Source organism: Sander vitreus, chromosome 1 (assembly GCF_031162955.1).
Source record: "Sander vitreus isolate 19-12246 chromosome 1, sanVit1, whole genome shotgun sequence".
NCBI classification, from domain to species: Eukaryota; Metazoa; Chordata; class Actinopteri; order Perciformes; family Percidae; genus Sander; species Sander vitreus.
The window spans coordinates 32014485-32041003 of record NC_135855.1 but is presented as its reverse complement, the minus strand read 5'-3'; the positions used below and the strand labels follow the sequence as shown (position 1 = coordinate 32041003).

Sequence of the window (26519 nt, the reverse complement as noted above, 5' to 3'; positions counted from 1 at the left end):
ACCTTTTCAAGTAATTACAAGTGTTAGTCTATTTTAGACTATAGAATAGAGAGCTCAGGTTGTTGTCAATGGAGTAATTGTGCCCCCTTCTGCCCAAATCCAAGCACAACGCTTCACTCATAATTCTACATTTATTGGTCACACTTATTTCCCACAGAGACATCAAAGAAATGGAGGCTGTATGTAAAACTGTGCAAAATGAGGCTTTATTCTTTTTTTCCTGCATCGTCGCCTTTCATCACCATTGTCATAATCACCATCACTGTCGTCAACGTCATCTTTGAAAACATTACTCACCAGAGACACACAGCCAGAGAATAGATTCTCAAAGAGACTCGTAGCTTAAACCTCAAAAAACAGGCATCAGCTATTAGCACAGTCCCCGCAACACAATGAGTAAGCTGTACATGTCCACTCCTTTTCTGGGCAATACATTTCAACGAGGTCTCCAATGTCCTTATTTACAAGTTGCCCTCTTTTTGTGCCTCAAAGTCCATTTAGTAGTCAGAATCTTAAGTTCCAGGAGACACTGAAAGCCCATCTCAGTTCAGACATGGTGTTGGATATTCTAGTCTTGCTGACTCCATAAATACTTTTTTCACCACCTTTCCTCCACAACCCGTCTACTGCAGGTCCAAGGACAGTCCATTTCTCCAGATTAGGCAAACGTTGAATAAGTGCAATGTCTAGTATAATGTCAAGAAAATACAAACCCACACGTACATACATACATACAGTACATGACTAACTGATAAACTTGATTAGCTATACAAGGTTGCCATTCTCCAAGATGAAACCAGAGTTGCACATTAATGCCGATCTATAACATCCAGTGTCCATCAGGTAGGGGGTTGGGAGGATGTGAGCTCACCTGGACTGGAAAGCGTCAGTTGGGTAAAATTGTCCATGATTTTCTGTACAGTGGATTTTTATAAGTTGTGAATTCAATGGGAAGAGTTCATACACAGAGAGATTCATTTTGACATCTCATATCCACCACTTAAAGAAAAAGTGATGACATATTGTGGTAGATTATTGAACATAGAACATAAGATAACAGATATAATATGTCCACAGACTAAATCCACTGTTTTTTTTTGTTTTTTTTGTCACTTTCATCCAGTAAGATAAAAGTATTAATTTTCTTTTTTTAATTCCTGTTTGTTTGACATTTGGGGGCTGTGAGGGTTTGAAGGTGCATTATCAATGAGAACCATCTTAATTCTGTAATGAAAAAAAAATATATTGTTTTTATTACATGTGATAATGTTATCAAAAACAAAGTGCCTATAGTGTATGTGTTCAAGCCACACCTCGCTTATTGGATTCTGGGAGCGAACAAGGACAAAGTGACAGAGCAGTGCTTGCCGCTCAGATAACCATGTCACAGACCTAATTCATGTCATTAGTCAAAAAATATTAAATAAATGGATGGGAAAAAATGCCTTTGCAAACACAATAAGAGAACAACCTTCTGTGTGTACGTAAATCCATCACTTATTTGCCACAAAGGGATCTAATTAATTGTTTGAAATTATTCTTTTTATTCTTTTTTTTTTTACTCGATATTCACAAAGAGAAATGATAGAGTTCATTAGTCCAGAGGATCAGTAAAAGTGCAGCAAGAAAGGAGAAAGCCCAGTCGACCAATGGTTTGAAAGTGTGTGTGTGTGTGTGTGTGTGTGTGTGTGTGTGTGTGTGTGTGTGTGTGTGTGTGTGTGTGTGTGTGTGTGTGTGTGTGTGTTTGGAGCCAAACCAGTGACTACTTCCTTTTTGTTTTTTTCTTCATCAGTGTGTTAACTGAGAAAAGCAGACTGACTTTAACTCAAGGTTAAATGAACATGTAATGTGTAACCACTCGGAGAAGAGGAACAAAGAAGGGAGAGGAAAATGAGAGGACAAGAACAAAAACGACTTAATGTGCTCAAGAGCTCCCTCAGCCTTCCGTATCGGGCCTGAGGTCGGCCCCGCCCAAACATTCGCTGTCTGCCTGCCTGTGTGCCTCCGCCAGAGAGACGCATGGAGAACCGCCATTAGCTGGAGTAGATCTGGGTCCCAATCACACGCATGATCTCTTTCTGCACCTTAGGCTCCTGGGTGTTGATGTTGGCATCTCCTACTTGGCCATCTTCGTACCTGCACATACACATACGTGAGTAAACATGTTATTTTTTTTTTACTTTTCATCAACAGATGCTTACGCTTTTTTATCACCCTCTCTTGCCCACTCCCTCAATTTTTCTAGTACTTGGCAGTATAAGGGCCAAGTTAAAAGATAAATAGCTAACGTTCATTCTTATCTTATCAACAATGCATAAGACTGATGATAGAAAAGGTAAACTGTGAGTTGCTCTTGTCAAGAAGCAAGTGAATTAGTGATTTTCGAGGGGCCATTGTTAGGTCTGACACAGCAAATGTTCTTGTTTTTATTCTAATCATGTGCACTTGACTTCAAGCTGAAAAACACAAGCATGCACTAAGCACAAGTTCTGAATTGAATTATATTTAGCTGTGATATAAATTTGAGTGCAGGAATTCTCAAATCTAATTTCCAACTCAGAAGACAGCAGTGGACATGATAGTAGACTTTGCCATATGGTGACTGCCTTTGTGTCCAAAGCTTGGACTCAAAGCAATAACATCAGCAGCCAGTTATTTGATATTTGGTGAGTTTAAAAAGCACAGTTTTAAACATCAATTTGAAAGGCTATGACCTGAGGGGAACCCAGTTTAGTGAAGCGGTAACACAACTCAACCATCAGGATAATTTATTCACTGCTAATTTAAAATGATGATGAGTGATGAGGGACAACCACAGCATATACCACAATTCTTCATTAAATCACCTTCATCGTGTGTGGTTCAGCAGGGGGAAAAAAACAAGCAACCTGAGTGATGAACTATGCATTTTAAGTGTGATTATTATGATTCATATTTGCTGCCTGGTATCTATGCAAGCTCATCTGGTAATGATGCATTAATTCATTCTGTAGAAGTTATCCAGGAGTATAAAAGTTTTGGGAATACTTACACAAAAAAGAAGCGAGTACAGACGTGGTCAGATACTGGACACACCCAGATGTTACCATGTTTCTGCAGATCCTTAGATGTGATAACTGTTGGAAAGAAAGAAGCATTTTTCACCACAAAATTAGAAATGGTGGTATGTATTTACTTTCTTGTTATTCTATAATAATAATAATAATAATAATAATAATAATAATAATAATAATTATTATTATTATTATAATAATTATTATTATTATTCCATATAGTGTTGCTGTTGTTTGTGGTATTATATAATATGTAAGATCCACTAAAGCTTAAGGGCTTAAACTCAGTTATTATCCTAACTGATGCACATTATTTTTTTTATCTTTGTTTTTTTCTATTTATAATGATGATGATTATATTACGATAATTGCTATGGCTTTTGTTAAACTGCACATTAAGACAGGAGTCACATTAGCCCGTTTTTTTTAGATTTGAATTATCCAACTTTATGGAATTGTTTGCAAATTTGATAAAAGAGACACTGTATTCATTAAAAGTGTGTATTAGATAATATAATAATTAATGAATGTAATATTTCGATATATAATAATTTTATGTTGTTTTAAAAAAAAAAGTGTATTAGTTTGGAGACAGATACACATCAAAGTACATTAATCGAATATACTGATGCCACATATTCACTATCATCTCAGCTTTAACACATATACTATCTTCTGCTTGTGATTACCTTCACACAGAGCGATGCAGTTGAGATTTCGACTCTGAAGAAACCTTGATTGTATTGGACGGCTCTATTGCAAAAAGAAACAACGTTAAGTTTCACCAAGCTGCTACAGTAAATGGCATGATCTGACTGAGCTGATGATATCCAAGAGGAATGTTCAAACACTGATCATTACAAACACTGACACTGTACAGTGTTAGAGTGAGAACCAGTACATAAGGAACATTTGAACTCAGAATACAAAACATTTGAAATACAATGAACAGCTACCAGTTCTCTCCATGCTTCAAATCGCTCCATGTTGCTGCCCCTTTATTTGCGCATCTTCTTTATGTGATGGCATTCTGGATTCATGGAGCCCAACCATCTTTTAAAAATATATGGTATACCTTTACATGTGAGGATGTTATGTTATGTTTCCAGTTCTCTCACCTGTGGTATGGTATTCATGCGGTTGTAACGCTGCACCAGTTCATCTTTGGTGGGCATGCGGTGCTGTCCTTTCCCCATTCCTGCAAGAAGCAGCAGACAGAGAGCAAACAACCCTGAGTCAGAACGACCTTACCTTGAGTCACTCAAGCTGTGAAAAACCTTCCGCTAGTGGTCTCGAGCTCCTTGTACAGAGAAATTATTACCCACAGTGCTAACCTTCATATGAAGGTTGTTCCAAAACGCTACTCAATATTTCAACATTTCAAAATTAAATTACAGCGTGAATTGCAACATTCAGTTTCGACACCAAAAGGTGATATAGCAAGTACTGCTGTTATCTTTTTATCATAGTTCCCAAAGTGAGGTCCGTGAACCCACAGGGGCCCATGAGGGGGTTCCAGGGGGTCCCCAGCAAATAGGGGAACAATATATCTTCACTTTAATTCCATCCATAAGTAACACAATGAAAGAATGTATGAGGGTTTAGGTAACATGTTTCATACACTTTGTAATAAAACATCTAAAGCAAAAAATCCTATTAGATGGGGGATGAAATCTTATCAAATAGGGGTCTGTGGTTTAATTTGGTCAGTTTAGCGGACCTTGACATGGAAAAGTTTGGGAACCAGTGCTTCAGATTAGAGATGTTCCGATACCATTTTCCTTCCGGATAGCGATTCCGAGAACCGTTCCGATACCAGTGTGTTAAAAATACATACATTTATTACATTTTAACAGCTGTACCATCCCTGTTTGGATGTGATATGATTGCAATCGTTGTTGTTAAACTCTTTGTGAAACATGAACAAACACAAACAATAAACGCCACAGAACTTTCTTATATTATCTGGTTTGACAACGAGTCAAAACGGACAGAGAACATAAATAAACCACTTAAAGTAGATTTTCTTTGGGGATAAATGAAGTGGAATCGGATCTGTGCATAAACTTGAGAACTCACCGATACATTACCAGCATTTTAGGCAGTATCGGAGGCTTTTCCGATACTGGTATCGCTATTGGAATATCTCTACTTTAGGGGCTTGTTATAATGCTAACAGGTGGGCCCCTTTTTCAACCTGCTGACGTCTTAACATATCATTTCATAATCAACACCACAATCACAGTCGAAAACCTCAAAACCAACCTCTGAAATTGTGTTTAGTGGAAATACACAAGGGGGGAGTAAGGTAAGGACTTCAAGTTTAGTTTAAATGTCTCTTCACCCCCATACCAGAAAATGAAAATAATATTTTAAGCCAACAAAGTACAAAGTCACACACACAGATCCACTGACATCTCTATTTTACACAGCCACGACATAATGTATGGTATGATAGGTGGCACACAAGCTCAGAGGCCCAAGTCCAGCACCCAACAATGGACACACAACACAGAGCAGCACAATAGGATAGCATGGAGGACAGCTCCCACATATGAGAATGAAGTGTTCCAGGATGATATCAGGCCATGTTACAAACATAGAGCGTACTCAGTCAACATGGAATAAAAGGGAGCGTGTTTTGGGGGGGGCTGAGTGGCGAGGAATGAGCTGTTCCTACCTGAATATCCAAAAGATATGCTGGAGATGGGGCTCAGATAGATCCCCTTTCCATACGCTGCCCCATGCAGCTTGGGTTTGAAAAAAGCAGGAAGGAAGGAAGGATCACTGAGCAGTTGCACAGGACAACCTCACTTACACACACACACACACACACACACACACACACACACACACACACACACACACACACACACACACACACACACACACACACACACACACATACACACAGTGCAATACATACCAGTCCTACTGTAGTTAAATCACAGGAAAGCATGTATAAGTCAGTGTTAAATGTTTCGGTGACAGTTTATTTATCTGGCAAACCCTACCAACCAAGCATACAAAATACACACACACACACACACACACACGCATACACACACACACACACACACACACACACACACACACACACACACACACACACACGAAAATCGGTGGATGGCGAGCCAAAGAGCCAAAGAAAGAAAAGATAGTTTTATTATTCCAGTGATCTGAAACAACTCCTATAACCCACACAGTCACCACAACATATTTTCTGCTTACAACATAATGTAGTCCAGAGAAGATTATACGATGCTTTTGAATTTTGTGAATGAAATGTGTGTATAAAATGTTGAGGTGTTCAAGCAATGCTGACATGAGAAATGAGACCATGTATGCTGGCTTGAAGGTAAAGATGGTAAAGTATGAGGATGACTGATAATGATGATGATCCGTCACACAAGAATGTCCAGAATGAGAAAAAACAAAAAGGACCACAGGTGTGAGATGGTGTTCATAAGCCAAAGTGAAACCAGTGGAGAAACAAGAGGAAGAACAATGAGCAACTTCATAGTTTGGGAATGAAATGTGAAGGAGACGGATGTCAGGAAGTGGCACATCTGGAAGAAATCAAAAGGAACAATAGACGAGAGGTTTTGTGTGATGGTTGGAACTGGAGGCGGACTCAGTCCTACTCCTGTGAAACACAATGACAGAGGAAGGGGTGGTGAAAGGCGGAGAGGAGAAAGAGGAGGCAGATGAGCACTGAGGCGAGATCAAAGCTGGAGAGTTCAAAAAGTCGGAGAACAAAGAAGGCATAAGTGACACACATCAGCATGATGGAGCAATCACGGACGATGTGAACATTTCAAAGATGTTTTAGATTTCACATTGAATTGTGTTTCATCTATTTTCAGGAGATGCCGCTGTATCTCCAAGAAGTCATTATCTGCAGTATTGTGCAAATGCGACAATTCTTCAATCTCTAGTGCTCACTTCTTTTCTTGCTTTAGTTATTTATCTTTTACAGACCTGGGTCACAGAGCAACAACAACCTTGGTAAAACAATATAAAGATGCAGATGGATGCAGACCTGAGTGAAGACACTTTGAAAGAATGCATGTTTTTCTGCTTCTTCCTTAAAACTATCTTTATGGTCATGATTTGGTCAATCATACTCATCTGGTATCAATTAGGTTTAAAAGAACTCTTTAACACTTTCACGCATAGTGGTCGCTACAGTGGACAGCTATTCAAAAGCCATTTCTGTGTATATGCATGGGTTTTGATGGTATAACTACATCAGCCACCACAGTGAACAATAGTCTGTCATTCCACACACTGCTTCCCACTGTCCAGCCGCTGTAAGTGAAACACAAATTTCACAAATCCAAGATGGCTGACAGACAGTCACACATGCTAAGCGGTAGATGCTAGATCAGATCTGATAGACGTGTTGACGTCAAAGGACATGCTTCTTGGCCTGCCTTATTCTACCTAACCGTGGTATTCTTACCCTAACCCTAACCAATCCCCACTCCCCATGCCTAAACCTAACTACGTTGACCATTCTGGAAAATCCGATTTAGGATCTACCATGCTTAGCAGCTCAGGGATATCCTGCCAATACTTCTATAGTAGGAGACCCTTGCCTCATTTTTTGCCAATGAGTGCCCAGCTCACCCGTATCATCTGCCCTCAGACGCTGACGGACAGGTGCCTCAGTTACAGTCCAGCGATAACATTACACATCCTGGTTAGGCGTAACTTGTGTAACGTTAGCAGTTTCTAATGTTAGCCTACTGCACTAGCTAAAGTAATTCTAAATATTTACAGTGTCTACAACTGGAGCACGTACTGAGAGTGTAGTGTGTGTGTGTGTGTGTGTGTGTGTGTGTGTGTGTGTGTGTGTGTGTGTGTGTGTGTGTGTGTGTGTGTGTTTTTTGATCTGTAGTAAAAGAGCCTAAAGGCCACAAAATGACTTTTAAATAGTTACTTTGTCAAATCGTACTCATTTTTAAAAAAAAGTTAGGGTTAGGGTTAAAAAAATAGATAAAAATGAATAACTTAACTGCTTCAAGAAATGCCATATTTTGCAAGTGCTGACGCTGTTTTGGCAGCAGGTAAATATTACCCGCTCTGCGGTTTAGGAGTAAATGGAATGCTGGCCTTTCTAGTGTTAAATACATATTTCTAAATTTGAATACCTTGAAATGTATGCAGTCTACCTGTGGACATGTGAAAAAGTCCTTGAAAAATGCGTGTTTAAAATAGAATGAAGTTAATTTTATTATCTTTTCATGCCTAAAGAAGAATAAAAACACTTGGGGAAAAAATCCTGACTGAGATTGTCATAATTCATGCACAAAAGGGTTTTGAGGCTACTGTTTGACCCAGGTCTGAATAGATAATGAGTGGTGCCAGTTACTGACCTTTTATGGAAGCCCTCCTTATTCACCCACAGGAAGTCTATACTCACTACTGTGAAGCTTGTCCTTTGCATCCTTCAGCTTCAGACCTAGCCTACTCAGTGCTCTAGGTGGTTAACCCCAACAGGGCACACAGGCAGCCTCCTGTCATCACAGCTGACACCACAGCCCCCTCTCTTTGTCCCACAGCAGGAAAAGACGTGCTGCCTGCTGCTGTTGGTGGCAGAAAGCCGCCAACATTGACCAGGAAAATCTGCCAGTGTGCCCCGCTCGCTAAAATGCCAATTGCAAAGCTGACGAGAGGGAAGCTGGCATCCATTAACTGCAAAAATGAATCAGCCGGACAGCGAGCCTGCTCTGTCAGAGAGCAGGTTTACTGTCCGAGGAAAGATGCATCGTAAATTCCAGCCAACTGCCAGGGTCACGTACCTGCAGTTTGGTATAAGAGGCATTGACTAGTCCATTTCTCAGAACAGAGTGCCAGTTCTCTATATGGGAACCACTAGAGCAAGTGTAGAAAGAGGGAGAGATAAGAAAGAAGAGATAAAACAAAGTGCTGTGTGAATATAATGACAGCGTGGATCCACTGATGCGTAATGGGCCAGATCCATGCTGTTAAATAACACTGCGGCACATTTTGTCTGGGATCTTTGATTGGACATTTACTATTATTCATTTATTATTATATTATTTACTGAAGTTGAAAATGTCTTGAATTATTACTGTAAAAAACAAATCAACAAAATGTGTCATATTACCTTTACAGCTTTTACTTTTTATCATTACATTAAATATTTTATAAAACCTAGAATTAGAAATTCATGGCAAGAAGATTCAAGCTCTCTTCTGCCAACCACAAATGAGCTAACTGTAGTCATCTATTTATATAATTTGTGCAAGGACATTTTGGGACATTCTGTTACATCATCATAGTCCTCGAAATTTATAGCATTGAGTACTAAAGAAAAAGTTTTAAAAGATGAAGATCAAAGATGACAACCCATCACTGCTGTCTTTCAGCACAGGATGAGTTATTTAAATATGTCTCCCAGTGCAGTTATCTGGACTATCTTCAAATAAAATACAAGTCACAGCAGTGTCATGGGTGCTGTTATTTTTAACTATTTTCAAAGCAGTATAGAGTTCTTGTTCCCACAGTCTAATAAATAAACACGGATAAGTTCTTAATTTCACTTGATCAAAGTGTGGATTCTAAATCTCGCATTTTGCCATTAAACTGACTCTAAACATGTATTTATATGTTCTATGTTTCTATTTATGTCAGTATAAAATGATGGCAGCCAAGCTTACATACAAATTTGGCATTTCCTGTTGAGAATGATTCAATTTGTAGTATTAACCAGAATGAAGAGAGACTGTAGTCACTGCTCATGTGTTAGCTGCACCCTGCGAGTGCCCAGATGGGCCGTGTGTATCTAAAATATTCAGCAAAGCCCCATCTGCTACAGTACAAATCTCAATCTCACAGATACTGCTGGCTCCGTGCGCTGGCTTAGCAAGGTGGTTTCTCGGTCCAAGAGAATGGCCACTGCTCTTTGCCGTTTGTTATGGTTCCATAAAAATCTGCTGGAGTGCTTCCTCCATCCGCAACATAATGACCAGGCGAGACACTGAGACGTGTTCATGTTTGACAGAGTGTACCGCTGTAACGCTTAATTATGCATGTATTTTAGTGACTGTGCTTGATTGCAGATCAATTATTTACAGCAAGTGATTTCTCAAATTATATTTGCCCAACAGCTACAAGCTTAAGAATATAATAACAAATTGTTTTCTGATATTTTATAACAGCCTAAATGATTTCAACTCTGTAACTGTAGCTTTACGAGCAATAAGCTTCAAAGTAGCCATTCGATGACAACATTGAGTTTCGATACTATGAATGATGTGTCAGTTAATGAGGGGAACGACGTGGACTCACTGGAAGGCGAAGGTGCTGCCATATAGCTTCTTGGCAGTGCGAAAACGAGCCTCCTTTGCCGGGGGGCTGCTGAGCAGCAGGAACTGGTGGGAGGTGTGCATGAATTTCAGTTGCTATCACAATGAGATCATACAGGACAAGTGAGAGCAAGAGAGAGACAAACAGACAGATACAGAGTGAGTATGAACCATTCAATGACATAATAATGCAGTAATAAGAAATGAATTTGATATAGAACACTTGAGGGGATGTCATTCTGCTTCCCTACCCTACTCAGAGGCAGCTTGACGATATGAGACCTGTTACTGGAAATAATCCTGCAAAAAGACAGAGAGAAGATCGAAACATGAATAAATTAAGGTACAACAGAATGTAAAGTACCAGCTATTGTGCTACCACCAGGGCCGTAACCAAGGTTAAGAGATTAGTGAGGTTCAGAACATGTTCTTATAAATGGAGCTTATTTACGGCATTTCTGAACGAGCAATAGTCATACCAAAATGACACCTACAAACACAACCTAAGCTATACACTACACACAAACTCATTATCTACTGTATAATTAAATACATGCCGAGGAACCTGTTGGCAAAACACCTTTAATAAAGCTGCACAATTTGTCACAATCAGTGGTGGAAAGTAACTAACTACATTTACCTCTGTATTGTATAAGTACAGTTTTTTGGTACTTGCATTTCCTTTTTTGCTACTTCTACTCCGCTACATAAAAGAAGGAAATATTGTACGTTTTACTCAACTACATTTATTTGAAACTTAGTTACTTTTTACATTGTATTTGTTTGTGATAAAAACTGCATAATATAATATTGTATAATAATATAACACTTTAAATAGGAGCCATTCTGCATAATCAGTACTTTTACCTTTGATACTGTAGTATTTTATGTGTGTGTGTGTGTGTGTGTGTGTGTGTGTGTGTGTGTGTGTGTGTGTGTGTGTGTGTGTGTGTGTGTGTGTGTGCGTGCCGTCAGTAGATAGCCGTCAGTTTTAAGTGGTTTTGCGTCATTTTGATGCACAGATACAGTGGGTTTCTTAGGAAATCATTCCTGAGGTCTGGACCTCAGTGACCTCATAGCTGGCTACGGCCAAAGAGGTTATAATAATAACCTCTTCATAATAATAACCTCTTTGCTACAGCTATGGCTACTACTTTGCTTAAACCACAATAGGACTTTTTTCCCAGCAGACATTTTGACTTGTCAAAGTACGAAAAACCCGGGTGTAACTAATAACATTAACAACAGCAATGTTCTACTCAAGTGTCTCAGTGTTGTTGTTGGCAGTGCGCTATATTATTTTCTGAAATTAAGTCAAATCTCAAAGATCTCCATTTCATTCTCTTTTGCGGCACCTATGGCGATAAGTGTTTTTGGATCTCACTTTCCCAGAGATCCAAACAGTGTGTGACATCAGTCAGTTGGCAGTTACTTCACACACAAGTGGTTTGAAAAGCGAGTCTTTTGCGTTAGCTCCGCCTACAGTCTCTGCATCACTAACTGTACGCTGCTTTAGATTTTTCCAGGGAATGTTGCCACAGACACCCAGTTCGTAATACTGCAAATGCATAATGCAAGGGCTTTCAACAGTGGGCCATAGGCTCAATCACCATTGTGTTACCTTGTTAGGTGTTATATGACATAACAGACATTTAATAAAATTAATTATTCAAGATTATTACTTTAGCATGCAAAGCAGAGTAAATCCATTTTTGGAACAGATACTCTTTACTTACCACTGTAGCAGGGGATGGGCCAAAGGGTCAAGTTTGTCCATCTGTTTCTTGATCTCTAGATATGAGCCCTGGAAAAGCACACAAGAATGTGTTTCAGTTTTCAGGGTTTCGTTTTTTTTCAAAGCCAAATGAGCAAGTGTTCAGATACAGTCTTATGATGTGTTTTATATATAGTACAGATGCAGTCAAGCCACAGTGGGTAAACAAGTAATATAAAAAAAAAGAGTAAAGAAGAGCAATAGAGAAGATAAACTAATCAGCAAACACTGTCACTTTGATAAACAAAGACCCTACCCATGCTGCTCAAACAGTCCACTTAATACAGGACTTTGCAATGGACATTTTCAGTCATGGGGTGGACATAGAGTCATGATCTTATATAAACTAAAAAAACTTTAGATTATATCTTAAACATTATACATCAAGCCTAACTGTACTGTGGCCCATCGATTCTTTCCCTCCCATCTCTTCCTTGTACCTGGGTCATTTCCCGAATGGACATGACGCTGTCCAATGCTTTCTGCAGTCTCTCATAATTCTTCTTCTGTGTTCATCGGTTGAGCCAAACATCCATTGTATGCAATGAGAGAGGGAACAACATACAGACATCTAAAATCACTTGTAGAGGTAAAAGGTTTGCTGAAATATTGTTACGATTTCTAAATGCGTCAAAATACTACATCTTGGAATGAAATGTGCGTATTGATTTAATTAGTAATCACGATTCTAGCAGTGAGGATGCTGACCTTTGGGTTGAAGGCCAGAGTCTTGGGGTCGTTGGGGTCAACAACTGATGGGTACGGCTCAAAGATGATGCTCTTACGGGGAGACTCGAGAGCAGCTCGACACATAGCCACAAGTAGGTCCACTACCTGTGGAGACAGTGATTTCACATTAACATTTTCTGCCTTTATGTGACGCTGTCATCGGCTCATTTTGATGCTTTTATTGAGAAGAGCGGGCCTCAATTCCGATACCACGTAGAAACTATAAATAATCAGAAATGAATGTCATCACGTGTGTCAGTGTTTGTCGCTTGTGTTTTGGTTTTCTTACATATACGTTAGACTTTTATCCTTTAATCTAAAATCCAAAGAGAATTTGGGGGAAATAAGAATTCATTATTGGAGGAAAATAAAAAAAATACAAATAATCTGAATTATATCATATACTATGTGTTGTGTTGTTGTCACCTCTGCTCCAGTGGCCACTTCCTCTGCAGCTCCGGACATCACACCCAGAGTGTAGAAGGAGAACACACACAGCTCCCTGGTGCACACAGCCGGCTATATATAAACGCACACACACACACACACACACACACACACACACACACACACACACACACACACACACACACACACACACACACAAGTACATACAAAAGAGGTATAAAAATACAGTCATTTCAACGTGTATTACATATCTACACAAAAACATTCATGCACACACATACTGACACTCTCTCTCTCACTCTTTATCTTGCTACCTCCAAACTACGATTGCAGAAAATCCACTATGATCAGTAGATTTTCCAATAACAGGGTTATTAGAGAGATAAAACAACACAAACATGCTTTTCATAATGTTTTGTTTTTTTAAACCAATATGGAATGGTTTCTCAATCTATACAGTATGTTTCTCTTTCTCATCTCTGATACCTTCAGCATGGATCCGTTCTGAAAGACGTGCTGTTCGTCACACACCACACAGTACTCGTTGAGTGTGGGGATCCTCTGCTCCGAGTACTTCATTATCTGTTTGGAGAAAAGTGGTGTTCGCAGTTATAACTCCCACTAAAAGAACTGCCATATTAAGGAATAAAGACTAGTTTGGCAGCAAAAATTGTCACAAAACTACAATTTTGTTCTGCAGTTACGATTGGCTAAACCTGTCCTAGCACAACAATGCACTGTGGGCCCCACCCCTTGTCACTGCCAGCTACCAGCAGATAGTCATATCTCCTTGAGGTCTAACCTGCACTAAGAAGCCATACTCCAAGGTAGGGATGTTCTTGCAGTGGCCGCCCGCCTGGGATGAGAAAAACAATTCAATCAGCTGCCTCGTGGTAATCTGCGCAGGGGCCCTGGCCGCCGGGACAGCCACAGTCTGATGAGTCAAGTGAAGACAAAGCATTATGGGAAACGGAGCACAAGCCATGTTATGGTAGGGGTAAGGAAAGGCTCAGGTGGGAACAGTGCAGGTGGCGGGTGACTGAGAAAAGGGTCAGAGTGGATCACAGAGCAGAAACGAACAACATACAGTGCCTTAAAACAGCATTCGTCATCAACATTTTGTAGAAGTGTGGATTATTTTGAACTCCTTATAGCGTCATGAGTTTCTACATCAGCAGTGTAACAAATGTAAGGGGTGCGAAGTTTAGAGCCTCAGAGTTGTGACAAAAACACTATGACCACAACTTGACATGTGTGAGTGAGACATGTTAAAGACAAATAGGTGGGAGGACAGTGGAACATTGTTAATGCAGTAAATTCAAATTTAAACTGAGAGGTATCTGACTCCAAATCTGAGAGATGTGGGTGTGCTGATTTGTCCAGACTGGCACTGACCTGACTGTTTGGTGGATAGCTGAAGAGCTCCCCTTTGGGGTTCTTCATGGTACATGAGATAGAGCGGTTCATCAGGCGGGTCACTCTCAGCTCAGGGACGCTCAGCTTCCCTTTTAAAACTGTGTCTTGGATCAAAGGAAAACTTGGAGACCTAGAAAAAAGCAAAACACAATTCATGCACAGCACCTCATCAACCATTTTTCTATGATGAGAAAATGCTAATGTTGATGCTGTCCATGTCTTTGTAGAGAGGACATAGTGGAGGGTTTGGCTTTAAAGGCCAAATCAGAAATTTTAGAATGTATTATTATAATGAATACAATCTTAACTACTAATGATATCATTTGCAACATCTCCTCAGCTGTAATCATGCATGGCAAGACTGCAATGTGTTAAAGTAGACACATTACAAAAAAACTCACATTTTGGGTATGTGGAGTGCCTACCAACCCACAAACCAAGAAATAAGATGACCCAGTCAGTTTTTTTGTGGGCTGTCTAGATCAGAAAACATGGGATTCAACAAGCCACACATGTCACATGCAGGTTCAAGTCCCCATATGGACCAAAGTATGGTGGTGGACTGGTAGCTGGAGAGGTGCCAGTTCACCTCCTGGACACTGCCAAGGTGCTCTTGAGCAAGGCACCGAACCCCCAACTGCTCGGGGCGCCTGTCCATCGACAGCTGCAGCCCCCTCACTCTGACATATCTTCATTAGTGCAGGTATAGGTACTGAGCATGTGTGTGTATTTCAGGCCTGTGTGTAATGTGTATTCTAACAACAGAGTGAAAAAACATTGTAATTTCCCTTGCAGGATTAATACAAGTATAAATTATTATTATTATTATTATTATTATTATTAGAATACACCGCCCCCCATCTGAGTATCTCCATCCACAGCTTGAGAACTACCTTTGCAAAGGTGGACCATATTTTTCTCTCAAGCCAATCAGAGCAGATTATACTACCTCTGACAATTGACATCTGTTTGGGCAGTACCTCAAGTCACTAACTGTTAATATACAAGAACCAGTGTTCACTTCCACTATCACTCTCAGGACAATATCCATGTACACTCTTGACATGAGATTCCTGTCAAGTTGTGAGGATGTCAAGACAGCCTAGTAGTTAGTGAGGCTGACCTCCATCGAGTGGGCCGAGATTTAATCTCTGTGCACCCATAACTGTCAAAGCATCCCGGAGTAAGACAGAGGCCGACAAGAGTACTTCCCCCCCTTGGGGAATTGTTTGAGTGTGTCAAATATTGAATTTAAGTCAATCTGCAACATGCAATGTCAGAGATTCCTTTTCCCTGCTTGTCTTCTTTGCTACAGTTTATCTTTCACAGACAGACCTTCTCAAAGTATTTTCATCACTATCTTCCAACAGAAATCTTCAGTCTTGTAATTGTAATTACGTAAATGTATTCATATAGCACCTTTCCAGATTAGACATCACAACGTGATTCACAAAAGAGTGAAAAAGAAAGACATTAAATAGAAACACAATATGGAAGCAATAAATAAAATAGAAAATACAAAGAAAACACACACTCTAGACATCATTCCCTGTGAAACAAAATATTTACTGGTAAAGGCGTCTGCAGAATGAGGAGTTAAGAACATGATGAACTGAACTAGGAGGGCATAATATCCTCTAATTCTTTAAAAATTAAACTCCATAAGCAATAATAAGCTTTTTCTAAATGATAAATACCACCCATTTGTTATGGATGAACTTGATCTACGGCAGTCCTTCCTTAAAACCTTTGTGACAACATAGGAAAGCGTACTTTTCAGGCACAAGAAGAACTGCAAAAACATACTGCAGATGCCAAAATAACACTAAAAATAGCCTAATTGCTATTGATACTTAAGGTTAATTAATCTTCTCCTTGAGTGATTGCAGACGCTTGGAAACATTGTATTATCATTGGTCAAATTTGTTTCAAATCATGACTCACATCTTACATTTACCCTGGATTGGAGTGTCAATTGCAAGCCTAAGATGTATGCAGCAAGCTTTATTTAAGCTTTATTTAATCAAGCTTTTTTATTTAAAACATAGACAAGGTTGTGTAGATGCCTTGAAAGAGATGCACAGTGTGAGCGAGACCTACTTGGGTATGGGGGAGAAGATGCTGAGCCCGGCTCGGAACTTCTTGATGGTTCCTCCGGCTTTGAACCAGCTGTGCCTCTTCTCCTGCTGGGCCTTGAGGAACTCATTACTGAGGTGCTTCCACTGCTGTGAGGTGAACGTGCTCAGGATCCTGCCATGTTACAAATAAGGAGAGTTGAGCAGGAAGAAATGCGAGTGAACCTGGCAGGCGGTGAATTACGCTATTTTGTTGTTGGTGTGCATTATTATTTTGTGCGACTGGATTAGTCAACCAAAAATCGAATGAGTGATTTATATTTCTGATGCAGCATATTTGGTTGTGCATAATCTGAGGTTAGAATACTGTATGAAATATACGATGTACGATTTCACTATAAAACATTATAGGTGCTGACTTACTTTTTGAGCTGCAGGCCCAGGCTAAAGCCTTCTTTATTGGAGGGCTGGAACACTTCTACTGACGGCTCTGAGTAAAGATGACTAACATTATCACACAGGGCACAGACAAACACAGACTCGTTCTTTCACTCTCCCTCTTGTATAGCACATATTGTACTCACCTCCTACGCTCAGTGAGTGGCACAAATACCTAAAGTCCCTCCCAGAAAACCAACATCCACACTGACATCTTTACTCACCAGGTCCATCGAGGTACTGAGAAAGAGAAAAGCGCAGTCTCAGAATAATGGGCTCTGTTCTGATAACTTTCCAAGCTGTCGCAACCTCCTCCTGATTCAGACACACACACACATACACACATACACACAAATATACAGAGTTAGCATCCTAATTAGGGCCATTTCTCATTGCATGAATAAATAATGAGCACACAATGCATTATAAATGATGTGTTACTTTGCAAAATGTCAACGTTGGAATAGTAATGGGGAAAGAAGGAGGAGGTGTGTGCAGACAAAGAGGAATGCTGACTCACATCTAAAAAACCGATGTTAATATGAAGATCGATGTCCACGTCATCAATGGTTCCATACTCCCTGTTCAGAGACACAACAACAGAAACAGTTCATTTATCATAAGTAATGGGATTCATTACACTCCAACCCTTTAAACACATTATCCATTGAGGGAAAAAATATGTTTTTGTTTTTTTTTCCTTTTTTGCCACACTGTCCTTAAAAATTAATACATAATATCTTCAAAATGTGCCAAGATTTTTCTTCGTGTGTATCTGTGCTGTACCTAACAGAGACAGCACTGTCAGTGTAGATGTCTTTTACTGCCTCAATATCTGCATCCAGTTGAGGGTGGCGGTACAGGTCAGCAGCACAGCTCCCCTGTAACAAGCAGTATATTAACACTGGTCACAATCACAGCACAGGACATGCTACAGTGGCTTCCAACCTTTTGTCTGAAGTATCCCCACAGGCCTCTCAGATGAATTTAAGTACCCTTCAGTGAAGCCACCTGTCACGTTCCAAATGCATTCATCTATTGATTGATTGATTTTTAGAGACAATACACATTGATCAACATCACTGTAAGTGTGCCGGTGTTAGCCAAAGGCACATTTTCTAATTGTTACAAAACTGTAGAAGCTGTCTGGCCGAAAAATATTTTCCTACTTGGGACAACTAATCTATCCTGAACATGTTTCTGAGTGATGAATGTGGTAAGGTGGGGGAGGTGCTAATAATAAATCCATTAAGAATTGTGAATATTAAACGAGCATTGTGAAATGTAATAAGATTTTCCCAGCAGGAGAGGAGACCATATTTAGGCAGTACAGTACATTACAGTGATGGTAGCTTTTAGGCTTATTGTCCTGGACATTCGAGAGCTTGTTCATATACAGATTGTGCAGACTTTAATATTGTATCCGTGGTAAGAGACCAAGTGGTTATACAGTATGTGTTATATGAGTGAAAATCATAGCATGGAAGTAAATCTTAGCAGCTTCAAAATTTTAATTTAAAGATTATTTCAAACTGGATGTTATTTAAGAAAATTTACTATATAAAAGTGGATTTTGTTACAGCAATGTTTAATGAACGCTTTATTTTACTGTATCAACCATTCATTTTATTATCTTTTAGTAAGATAAATGTATCCATTATAATTACCTAACTATTTAAACTGTTTAAGCTTTCTATTTCAACCATCATCCATTGCTTTTAGCTAACAATGTATTCATCCATTGCTTTTAGCTATTCAGACCTCTCTGCTCACTTGCTAACTAGTTCTTTTTAACCCACTCTCAATCGCAACACATACTGTAGTGTTCAGGTGTTACAGCTGACTCAATATGTTCACATTGTTTTAATCAAATCAATTTCTTTCTTTATTTTCAAATCAGCTGTGCTACTCAATCTCTCATCTCTTCAACCACACTCTCGTGGCACTTCATCACTACATCATTAAATTATTAGTAATGGCATGCCTTTCCTAGATCTGATCCAACATCAAGCACAATTTATATTTGCAATAAAATCAGAGTTACATTATGTGACGTTTGATAAAGAGGATGGAAGATTTTTGTACATTTCTAAAACTGTAGGCCTACTGTATATTTTTAGGCATTTTTCAGTGATCGTTTTACATCCTGTCATTTAATACGTTCTGTAGTTGCCTTAGCACATTTGGTTATCCTCCATAAATAGCAAGTATTAATAATAATAGTTGACCTAAGTTTGTCGTATGCGTTCCTGGTGTCTAGACTTGAAGTCAGACTCTCATCTCCTCAGCTGAGTGTGTAGAACAGATCCTACACTTTCATCCTTATCTTCACCCCGCTGCTTTCATGTTCTCTGACTGCATAGAAATGAGCTTTAAGTCCCAGACTGGATTTACATTTCAATCACAGGACTTTGAAGATAAAAAAAAAGATGACTAACAGATTAAGATCTTATATGGAAGTGAAGCATTGAACTTTACGAGATGAGACGATACATAAAATGGCGGCCACAGATATTAATTTGACAGTGTTGCTTGGGATTGATACTTAAGGTTCCATAGGGTGTTAGTACTAAACCTGTGTTGTACTTCAGAGGTAATTTGTCATATTCATGGGCAATTGTAGACCCTTTTTAGGGGGACTCAATTCCATCTCAGCCCTCCTAAAAATGATAATAATAAAAACCTTTTTGATATTACTGTATTGTTAAATTAAAAAGATGAGACAGTGCTGCTGAGAATCATTATTGAAAACAAAATGTCAGTATCCTGACAAACACTAGATTAAACACAGATTTGATGTAGGAAAGGTAATACAGGAGCCTCTGCTGTACCTGAATGCCATACAGGAACTGTTCGGACTCGTTCTCCCCGTCCGACTCCTCGTCTGTCCAACACTGGCCTTTGATGTCCTGTGAGGCCACACATTGTGAAAAGGCCATTATAGTGAAGCGGAAAGAAAATGCAACCTCTTTCTATCATCCTTTCATCTCACATCCTTTCTCACATCTCCCTATTTAGACTCCCGTTCAAAACACCGGGCTTCAAAACACTGCTTTATATGGCATCTCAAAGAGAGAGACAAAGAGGCGTGATTCATTTCCAAAAGACAGGATATTCTCAAAATCCAACCTTCAAAAGAATACTCAACTTACAATCAAAAGGGATGAGTTAATCAAAATATCTATTTATTTTAGAAAAATAGCCACTTCTGTTGTCATTTCCAGCAAAACCTAAACCGCCCAGGTCCTGTTGCACAAACCTACAGTATTTCACTTATTCCATATCCTTAGATTAAGCTAATATAATATTCAAATGTCTATGGAAAATAGCCACAGCAATGTCATTTTACTAAATGTAACATTTTCTAAAACAAAACCATGAATGGATGACACAGCTTAATCGAATGTAGTGATTACACCAATATAATACTAGCTGTCTTACCATTGGGTCTGCTGTTCATAGGGCTCACTCAGACAGGTTTGGGCCTTTGAATACTGCCAACCATTGCAGCTTATGTCCAGGTGGAAGGAACGAGAACAGAAAACCAGAGAGCTTTGGCTGACCACCTCTCTTTCTTGCACTCTTCAGAACCGCAAATCCTGGGAGAAATAGAAATTAAAATTTAACTAAGGACGATAACATGAAACAAAGAGGCCATCTCCAGTGATGCCATGCTTTGTAAATGGTGCCCTCCTATTCTTTTCTTTAAATGGTCTGCACTTCACCTTGCCATGTATCCTAGCAACAGCCATCTCTGCCTCCTTTCAGAGCAGCGTTAATCACTGTGAAGAGAGTGTGTGGGAGATGTTTGCTGTACGTTCAGTACCCAGCGTGTCTCCATTTCTTTGTTTGTTTTGTTTTTCCAGGAGCTTAATATATTAGTACCGAAGCACCAAATGATGGCACACCTTTATAGATGCACAGCGAATGATGTCAGTGCATTGTAAGACTGACGTCTTTGATTTTGCCTGGCAAATAAATGAAATAAATCTTTGAAACACCATTTCATTTCCTGCGTTGTAGGCACACAGTGTTGAGTAAAATAATGATTAGATTATTCATTTTTCAAGAATTTTACGTAATAAAATAATGGTTGCCTATAAATGAATAGTTACAGTTGTCATGATGAGGAATAACAAAATCTTGAATTTGATATGGTCCAAATTTTGAGATAAATTATGACAAAATCAGAAGAAAAACTGCAAGGGTAAACAACATCGCTGATATAACAGAGACAGCTACAGTATACTGCATTTCATGGCGGACCATCACATTTTATGTCAGACATGTAAACAATGAGCATGATGTCCCTTTCAAAAAGACTTAAAGCTGTGGATGCAGAGTTGCATATTTTACACTGCAGCATTAGAATAATAATTACAATTTACAGTCATTTACAGTCTAGTGCATGTCAAACCAAAATAATAACGATTTATTTTTTTACATTTATCAGCACTGAATCCTTAGACGTGCAAACAAAGACAGAACGGCAATGTAGCTTTATTCATCCTTACTCTTAATTGGGCCATTATCTACATGCAGTCTACACAAAATAATCATAATACTGTGGTTTTTCTCCTCCTGATGGTGGACATTCTGTCCTTTTTTCCGTGTTACGGTTTGGCTCCTTTCTTGTCAAAAACACCCTTCCAGACATCAACTGCATCCCATTAAACAAGGCTCTTCCGTCATTATCATCTTCCACTTCAGCTCCTCTCCTTGTCTCTATATGTATGCTGCCCTGCCATGTCCTCAACCCTGCTAGCATCTACACCCCTCCACCGCCCCCACTCCCCACCATTCCCATATCCTCTGTCGTCTCACATACCAATAGAGTCGCGACAAACTGCCTCCCCCGACACACTCCAACACCACCATCGCCCCCATTCCGCTTTCTGATCATATTTAACACAAACACAGATGCAATCAGGCGGATTTCCCCCTCCCCCCACGCTCTGCACCCCCACCGCATCCATCCACACTTACCTCCACAGAGGATGAAGACTCTGATGCCGTCCTTGCCTCAGCTGCTCCCCCTCTTAAAGGGCACACCTGCCTCTTTCTTTCTCTGTGGCTGTTTTCCACTGAAATGATAGATGACAATAAGCCCATTAAAATAGAATATTAGAGAAGTCTGAGCCACAGTTCTCTAATTCTACAGCGTCTGTCCCTTTGTAGTTGTGGTGTGTCTGCGAGCAATCCAGCTGGTGTGTGTGAGACTGTGTGTTTATCTATTGCAGATCTCTGCTGCTACTGCTGTCTTATATTTTGCCTGACAACACTGAGGGGTCTGAGCATGCTCACTGAGACCAGGCAAGCCAGTCATGTGACCTGCAGCTGACTGCACTGCTGCTGAGAAGCAAGAGGAAAAATGGAGGAAAAATAGCTCCGCTCATGTATATGCGTCTGCCTGTGTGTTTGTGTGATTGCATAAGTCAGTGTCTGTTACTCTGCAATCATGCTTTGGAAGCAGCATCTGGTTGATATAGCCTGGAAGTCTTAATGCATAACAAGTTATATTTCAGTTCTTAAAAACTGATATAACATTACATAACAAATCACATCCCCTGAAACTATGATACACTGTGTCATTGTGTGCATGTGTGAGACAATGGCCATTAGGCTTTTGAGCTAATCAGTCTTTACCCTCATTATATCAAGGTATCTATTTAAGAACTGACCTAAAGAGTAAACAGGTGTTAGGCCAACTGTCTGATAAGTGTGTGGCTGTTGTCAGGAGAGGAAGGAAGAGAAAATTAAGATCTCTTCAAACATTTGTTTGGCACACAGTTAGGCAAACTAAAGGACAATGGCCCTGACGGCACAATATAAATATGGGTAACCAGTCTGACATCATGCCATATACAGTAGTTGCCTCCGCAACCCTGGTTATACAGCCCAATACTTCTTGTATATGAATAGGTGTTCCAGGTTCATGAAAAGTTCACTTTAGAAGTAGCCCTAGAACAATCCCCCATTGTATATACACTGTACAGCAACAGTCAGTACATATAATTTTTATTTCATTTTGTACTATGAGAGTATGAAATATTTACAAATTGTAATGTCTCATTTTGGTTTCGATATTGACAATCGAATCTATTGTGTCTTTCTGTTTTTCTTTATCGTATTATAATCAATGTAATCAACGTGTAATTGTGCTATTTTAGTTTTTCTATGTGTGCCTTAATGGAGTTGTGTTTGTTTTACTTTTTGTAGTTTGATTATTTTTCCTCTTTTATTCATATAATCCATTCACATGTAGCAGTTGCTGTACTCATGCAGTAATAATACACACCGAAGCATTAGGGCATCCTATCTGCTCAGTCCTGAGATTTATCTGAGCATATACCGACAGTGTCTTACTGTACCTCGTGACCCAGGGGTTAGCAGCCATTAATACTGACTGACAGATATGGGCTTGGCCAGTGGACAAGGTGACTAGACAGCAGATCTGTCTCTCACCTGGACAGGTGTGTCCATTGGCCTCAGGTAGTGGTGGAGTGAATCCAGGCAGAAGCTGCCAGCAGCCAGTGAAACAGCAACATGGGCAGTGGAAGCAGCAGTTCTAACACCACCTCAGCTGTGAACAGGTGAGAGCAAAAAGGGACACAGCGAGAGGAGACATGGACTCAGTGAAGTGTCCACCTGTACAATAGACTACAAGGAGTCAAGAAAAGAAAAATTGATAATAGCATCAGTGTTTTGTTTTTTTATAAAACTACTTGAGGAGTATCTTTGCCAGGTTGATAAGTCTAATCTCTGTTGTAAAGTTTGAATGTTTAGATGTTAACCACTCAATGGTTAAGATATAGACAGTTGTGTATGTATGTGTCTGTGTCAAAGATTTAGTTTCTGTCTGCCATCACAGCACCAGAATTCATCCATTTGCGACACAGCTGTCTAGCCCTCTGGCGCATAGCGGTCACTACAGTGGACAGCTGTTTAAAAGTCATTTTCTCCAAAATGCAATAGTTTCTATGGTGGAATTGCATATCAGCCGTTAGAATGCTCTCTGCTGCCCTCCTCCATTGAGGTTTATTCATGGCTATATTAAGAGAATGGGTTTATTCAGTGGTTAGTTGTTGTAACTACAAGTGAACCTCCTCTAAATCCAAGATGGCTGACAGACAGCCACACTTGTTGACCACTGCTGGAATATCCTGCCAATTCTTCTATACCAGGAGAACCCTAGAAGTAAAAAAAATGATGATATGCAGGAATACCTAATGAATAATATTATTCTTTTTGGTTTGACATTTTTATTTCAAATAAGTAGTAAATTGTGATATGTGTCCAATGAAGTGGACGTCATGCATTGCTAAGTATATTTTCCTACACAAGTCATGTGGTTGAGTCATCTTTTATTATGACTATCTTGGTTGCAATTCAGTGCATTTTGGGTATATATATCCTGTCCTGTGACTCCTATGACTGTCCTGTGACATGGGAGTCACATAGACAGTGTCTGACTGTCCCGGGACAGTCATGGGAGTCACAGGACAGTGTCTGGGTTTCACAGGATAGTGTCTGGCTGTCCCGGGACAGTCATGGGAGTCACAGGACAGTGCCTGGGTGTCACAGGACAGTGTCTGGGTGTCACAGGACAGTGTCTGGGAGTCACAGGACAGTGTCTGGGTGTCACAGGACAGTGTCTGACTGTTCCAGGACAGTCATGGGAGTCACAGGACAGTGTCTGAGTGTCACAGGACAGTGTCTGGGAGTCACAGGACAGTGTCTGGGTGTCACAGGACAGTGTCTGGGAGTCACAGGACAGTGTCTGGGTGTCACAGGACAGTGTCTGACTGTCGGGACAGTCATGGGAGTCACAGGACAGTGTCTGGGAGTCACAGGACAGTGTACAGAACAGTGTCTGACTGTCCCGGGACAGTCATGGGAGTCACAGGACAGTGTCTGGGTGTCAGAGGACAGTGTCTGACTGCCCCAGGAAAGTCATGGGAGTCACAGGACAGTGTCTGGGAGTCACAGGACAGTGTACAGGACAGTGTCTGGCTGTCCCGGGACACTCCTCAGGACACTACTAACAGGACAGGATAGTTTTTGCTGCCACTGCTGCTGCAATAGGGCTACAGAATGTTAAAGTGTGTGAAAGTATGGTTAAGTGCTTTTCAAAGCATAAAATTAAATAACTGTCCATTGATTTATGAAAAAACTCAATTTGATTCATTCTTCCATTAAGTGTATACTGTTTATGTTTAGTGCTTATGCGCATGTAATCCAGTGTAGTGGACATGTCTGTAATTTTCTGAAAAAAATGTGAACATTAGTTTTTTTTCATGCCTTAAGAAGAGTAAAAACACATTAAAACATTTTTATGACTCAGGCTTTCATAATTCATGCATCAGAGGGCTAGAGTCTGCACTGGACAAACAACCATATCTGTAGTGACTGTCGGCCATTAATATGCCACCACTGACTAGCAAAGGGATGGCATTCCACTTATGTTTAAAAAAAGCGTAGCAATATACTGTGCTCCAACACAGTTTCTAAGTCTTTTTATGTTCTGTGGATATCAAATTATTATTATTTCTAAGTATTAAAAAAACGTAGTAGAAGTTAATAGTAGGCCTATATACTGCTAGCGGTAGATGCATCTGCATTTTGTGCAAAGTATTAGTAGCCTATATAGCCATATTGGTTGTGTCCAATATGCTATTTTAGAATGTGTAGAACGTAAAATCACTTACATGTAGAGTAGCATATTAATATAGAGTAAAAATATTGAGTAAATGATGTGAAGAACGATACCTATCATGAAAAAAGAACACGTGTTTTTCCAATACTCAATATGAAGTAGCGTACCTACTGTAAATGAATGTCACTGGAAAACATCTAAAAACGGTTACATTATTTTTCATCACTAGATGGAGGTATTGCCTTAAACACAGCACAATAGCGAGGTACTATCATGGATGTATTAATACCACGATGGTCCTTGATTCATCACTCAAACACCCATTGACTGGCTGTGACTACTGAAATTTGGGGTTAATCACACCACCAGTTTTTAGAAAATAAATACAAGGGAGTTAGCAATATTTTGGTATCTTATAAGATCTATCCTTTTTTTTTATCCTACTGGCTACCGTTACCGTATAATGCATCGCGTGTGATGATGCTTCCCATGAACCATTTCGGCAGCCGATGATTTGCACATCCGTAGGACAATGGTTCCAAAAACATAATGAAAACATGACAAATTACTCATGTGTATCTCTAAAAGGGCGATTAAACTGGGAAAGATTTTGAATAACCATTGTAACCAAAC

General features: G+C 39.7%; 1 protein-coding gene across 1 annotated transcript; it reads right to left on the bottom strand.

The window, feature by feature from the left end:
* Positions 1-225: 225 nt before the first annotated feature.
* LOC144522764 (protein mono-ADP-ribosyltransferase PARP6) lies at positions 226-20169 on the bottom strand. The gene is made up of 21 exons (XM_078258070.1): positions 20062-20169; positions 18017-18111; positions 17751-17811; positions 17455-17545; positions 17216-17282; positions 16818-16967; positions 14697-14847; positions 14104-14235; positions 13788-13883; positions 13320-13412; positions 12873-12998; positions 12605-12670; positions 12127-12194; positions 10642-10690; positions 10374-10486; positions 8861-8933; positions 5734-5803; positions 4172-4251; positions 3743-3806; positions 3032-3116; positions 226-2136 (listed from the first exon to the last, which is right to left on the bottom strand). Exons 1-21 carry the CDS (start codon positions 20167-20169, stop codon positions 2034-2036), a joined length of 1941 nt encoding a protein of 646 aa, XP_078114196.1. The 3' UTR covers positions 226-2033.
* Between the last annotated feature and the right edge of the window lie 6350 nt (positions 20170-26519).

What these genes read in the sequence shown, in the direction of transcription:
- LOC144522764 (XM_078258070.1), bottom strand. Translation starts at nt 20,169, where the DNA reads ATGGCCTTTTCACAATGTGTGGCCTCACAGGACATCAAAGGCCAGTGT. An exon ending in AAGTGGCCACTGGAGCAGAG is followed by an intron (nt 12,999 to 13,319) that starts GTGACAACAACA and finishes CTGTCTCCACAG; the next exon opens with GTAGTGGACCTACTTGTGGC. An exon ending in TCAAGCTGCCTCTGAGTAGG is followed by an intron (nt 10,487 to 10,641) that starts GTAGGGAAGCAG and finishes TCATTGTGATAG; the next exon opens with CAACTGAAATTCATGCACAC.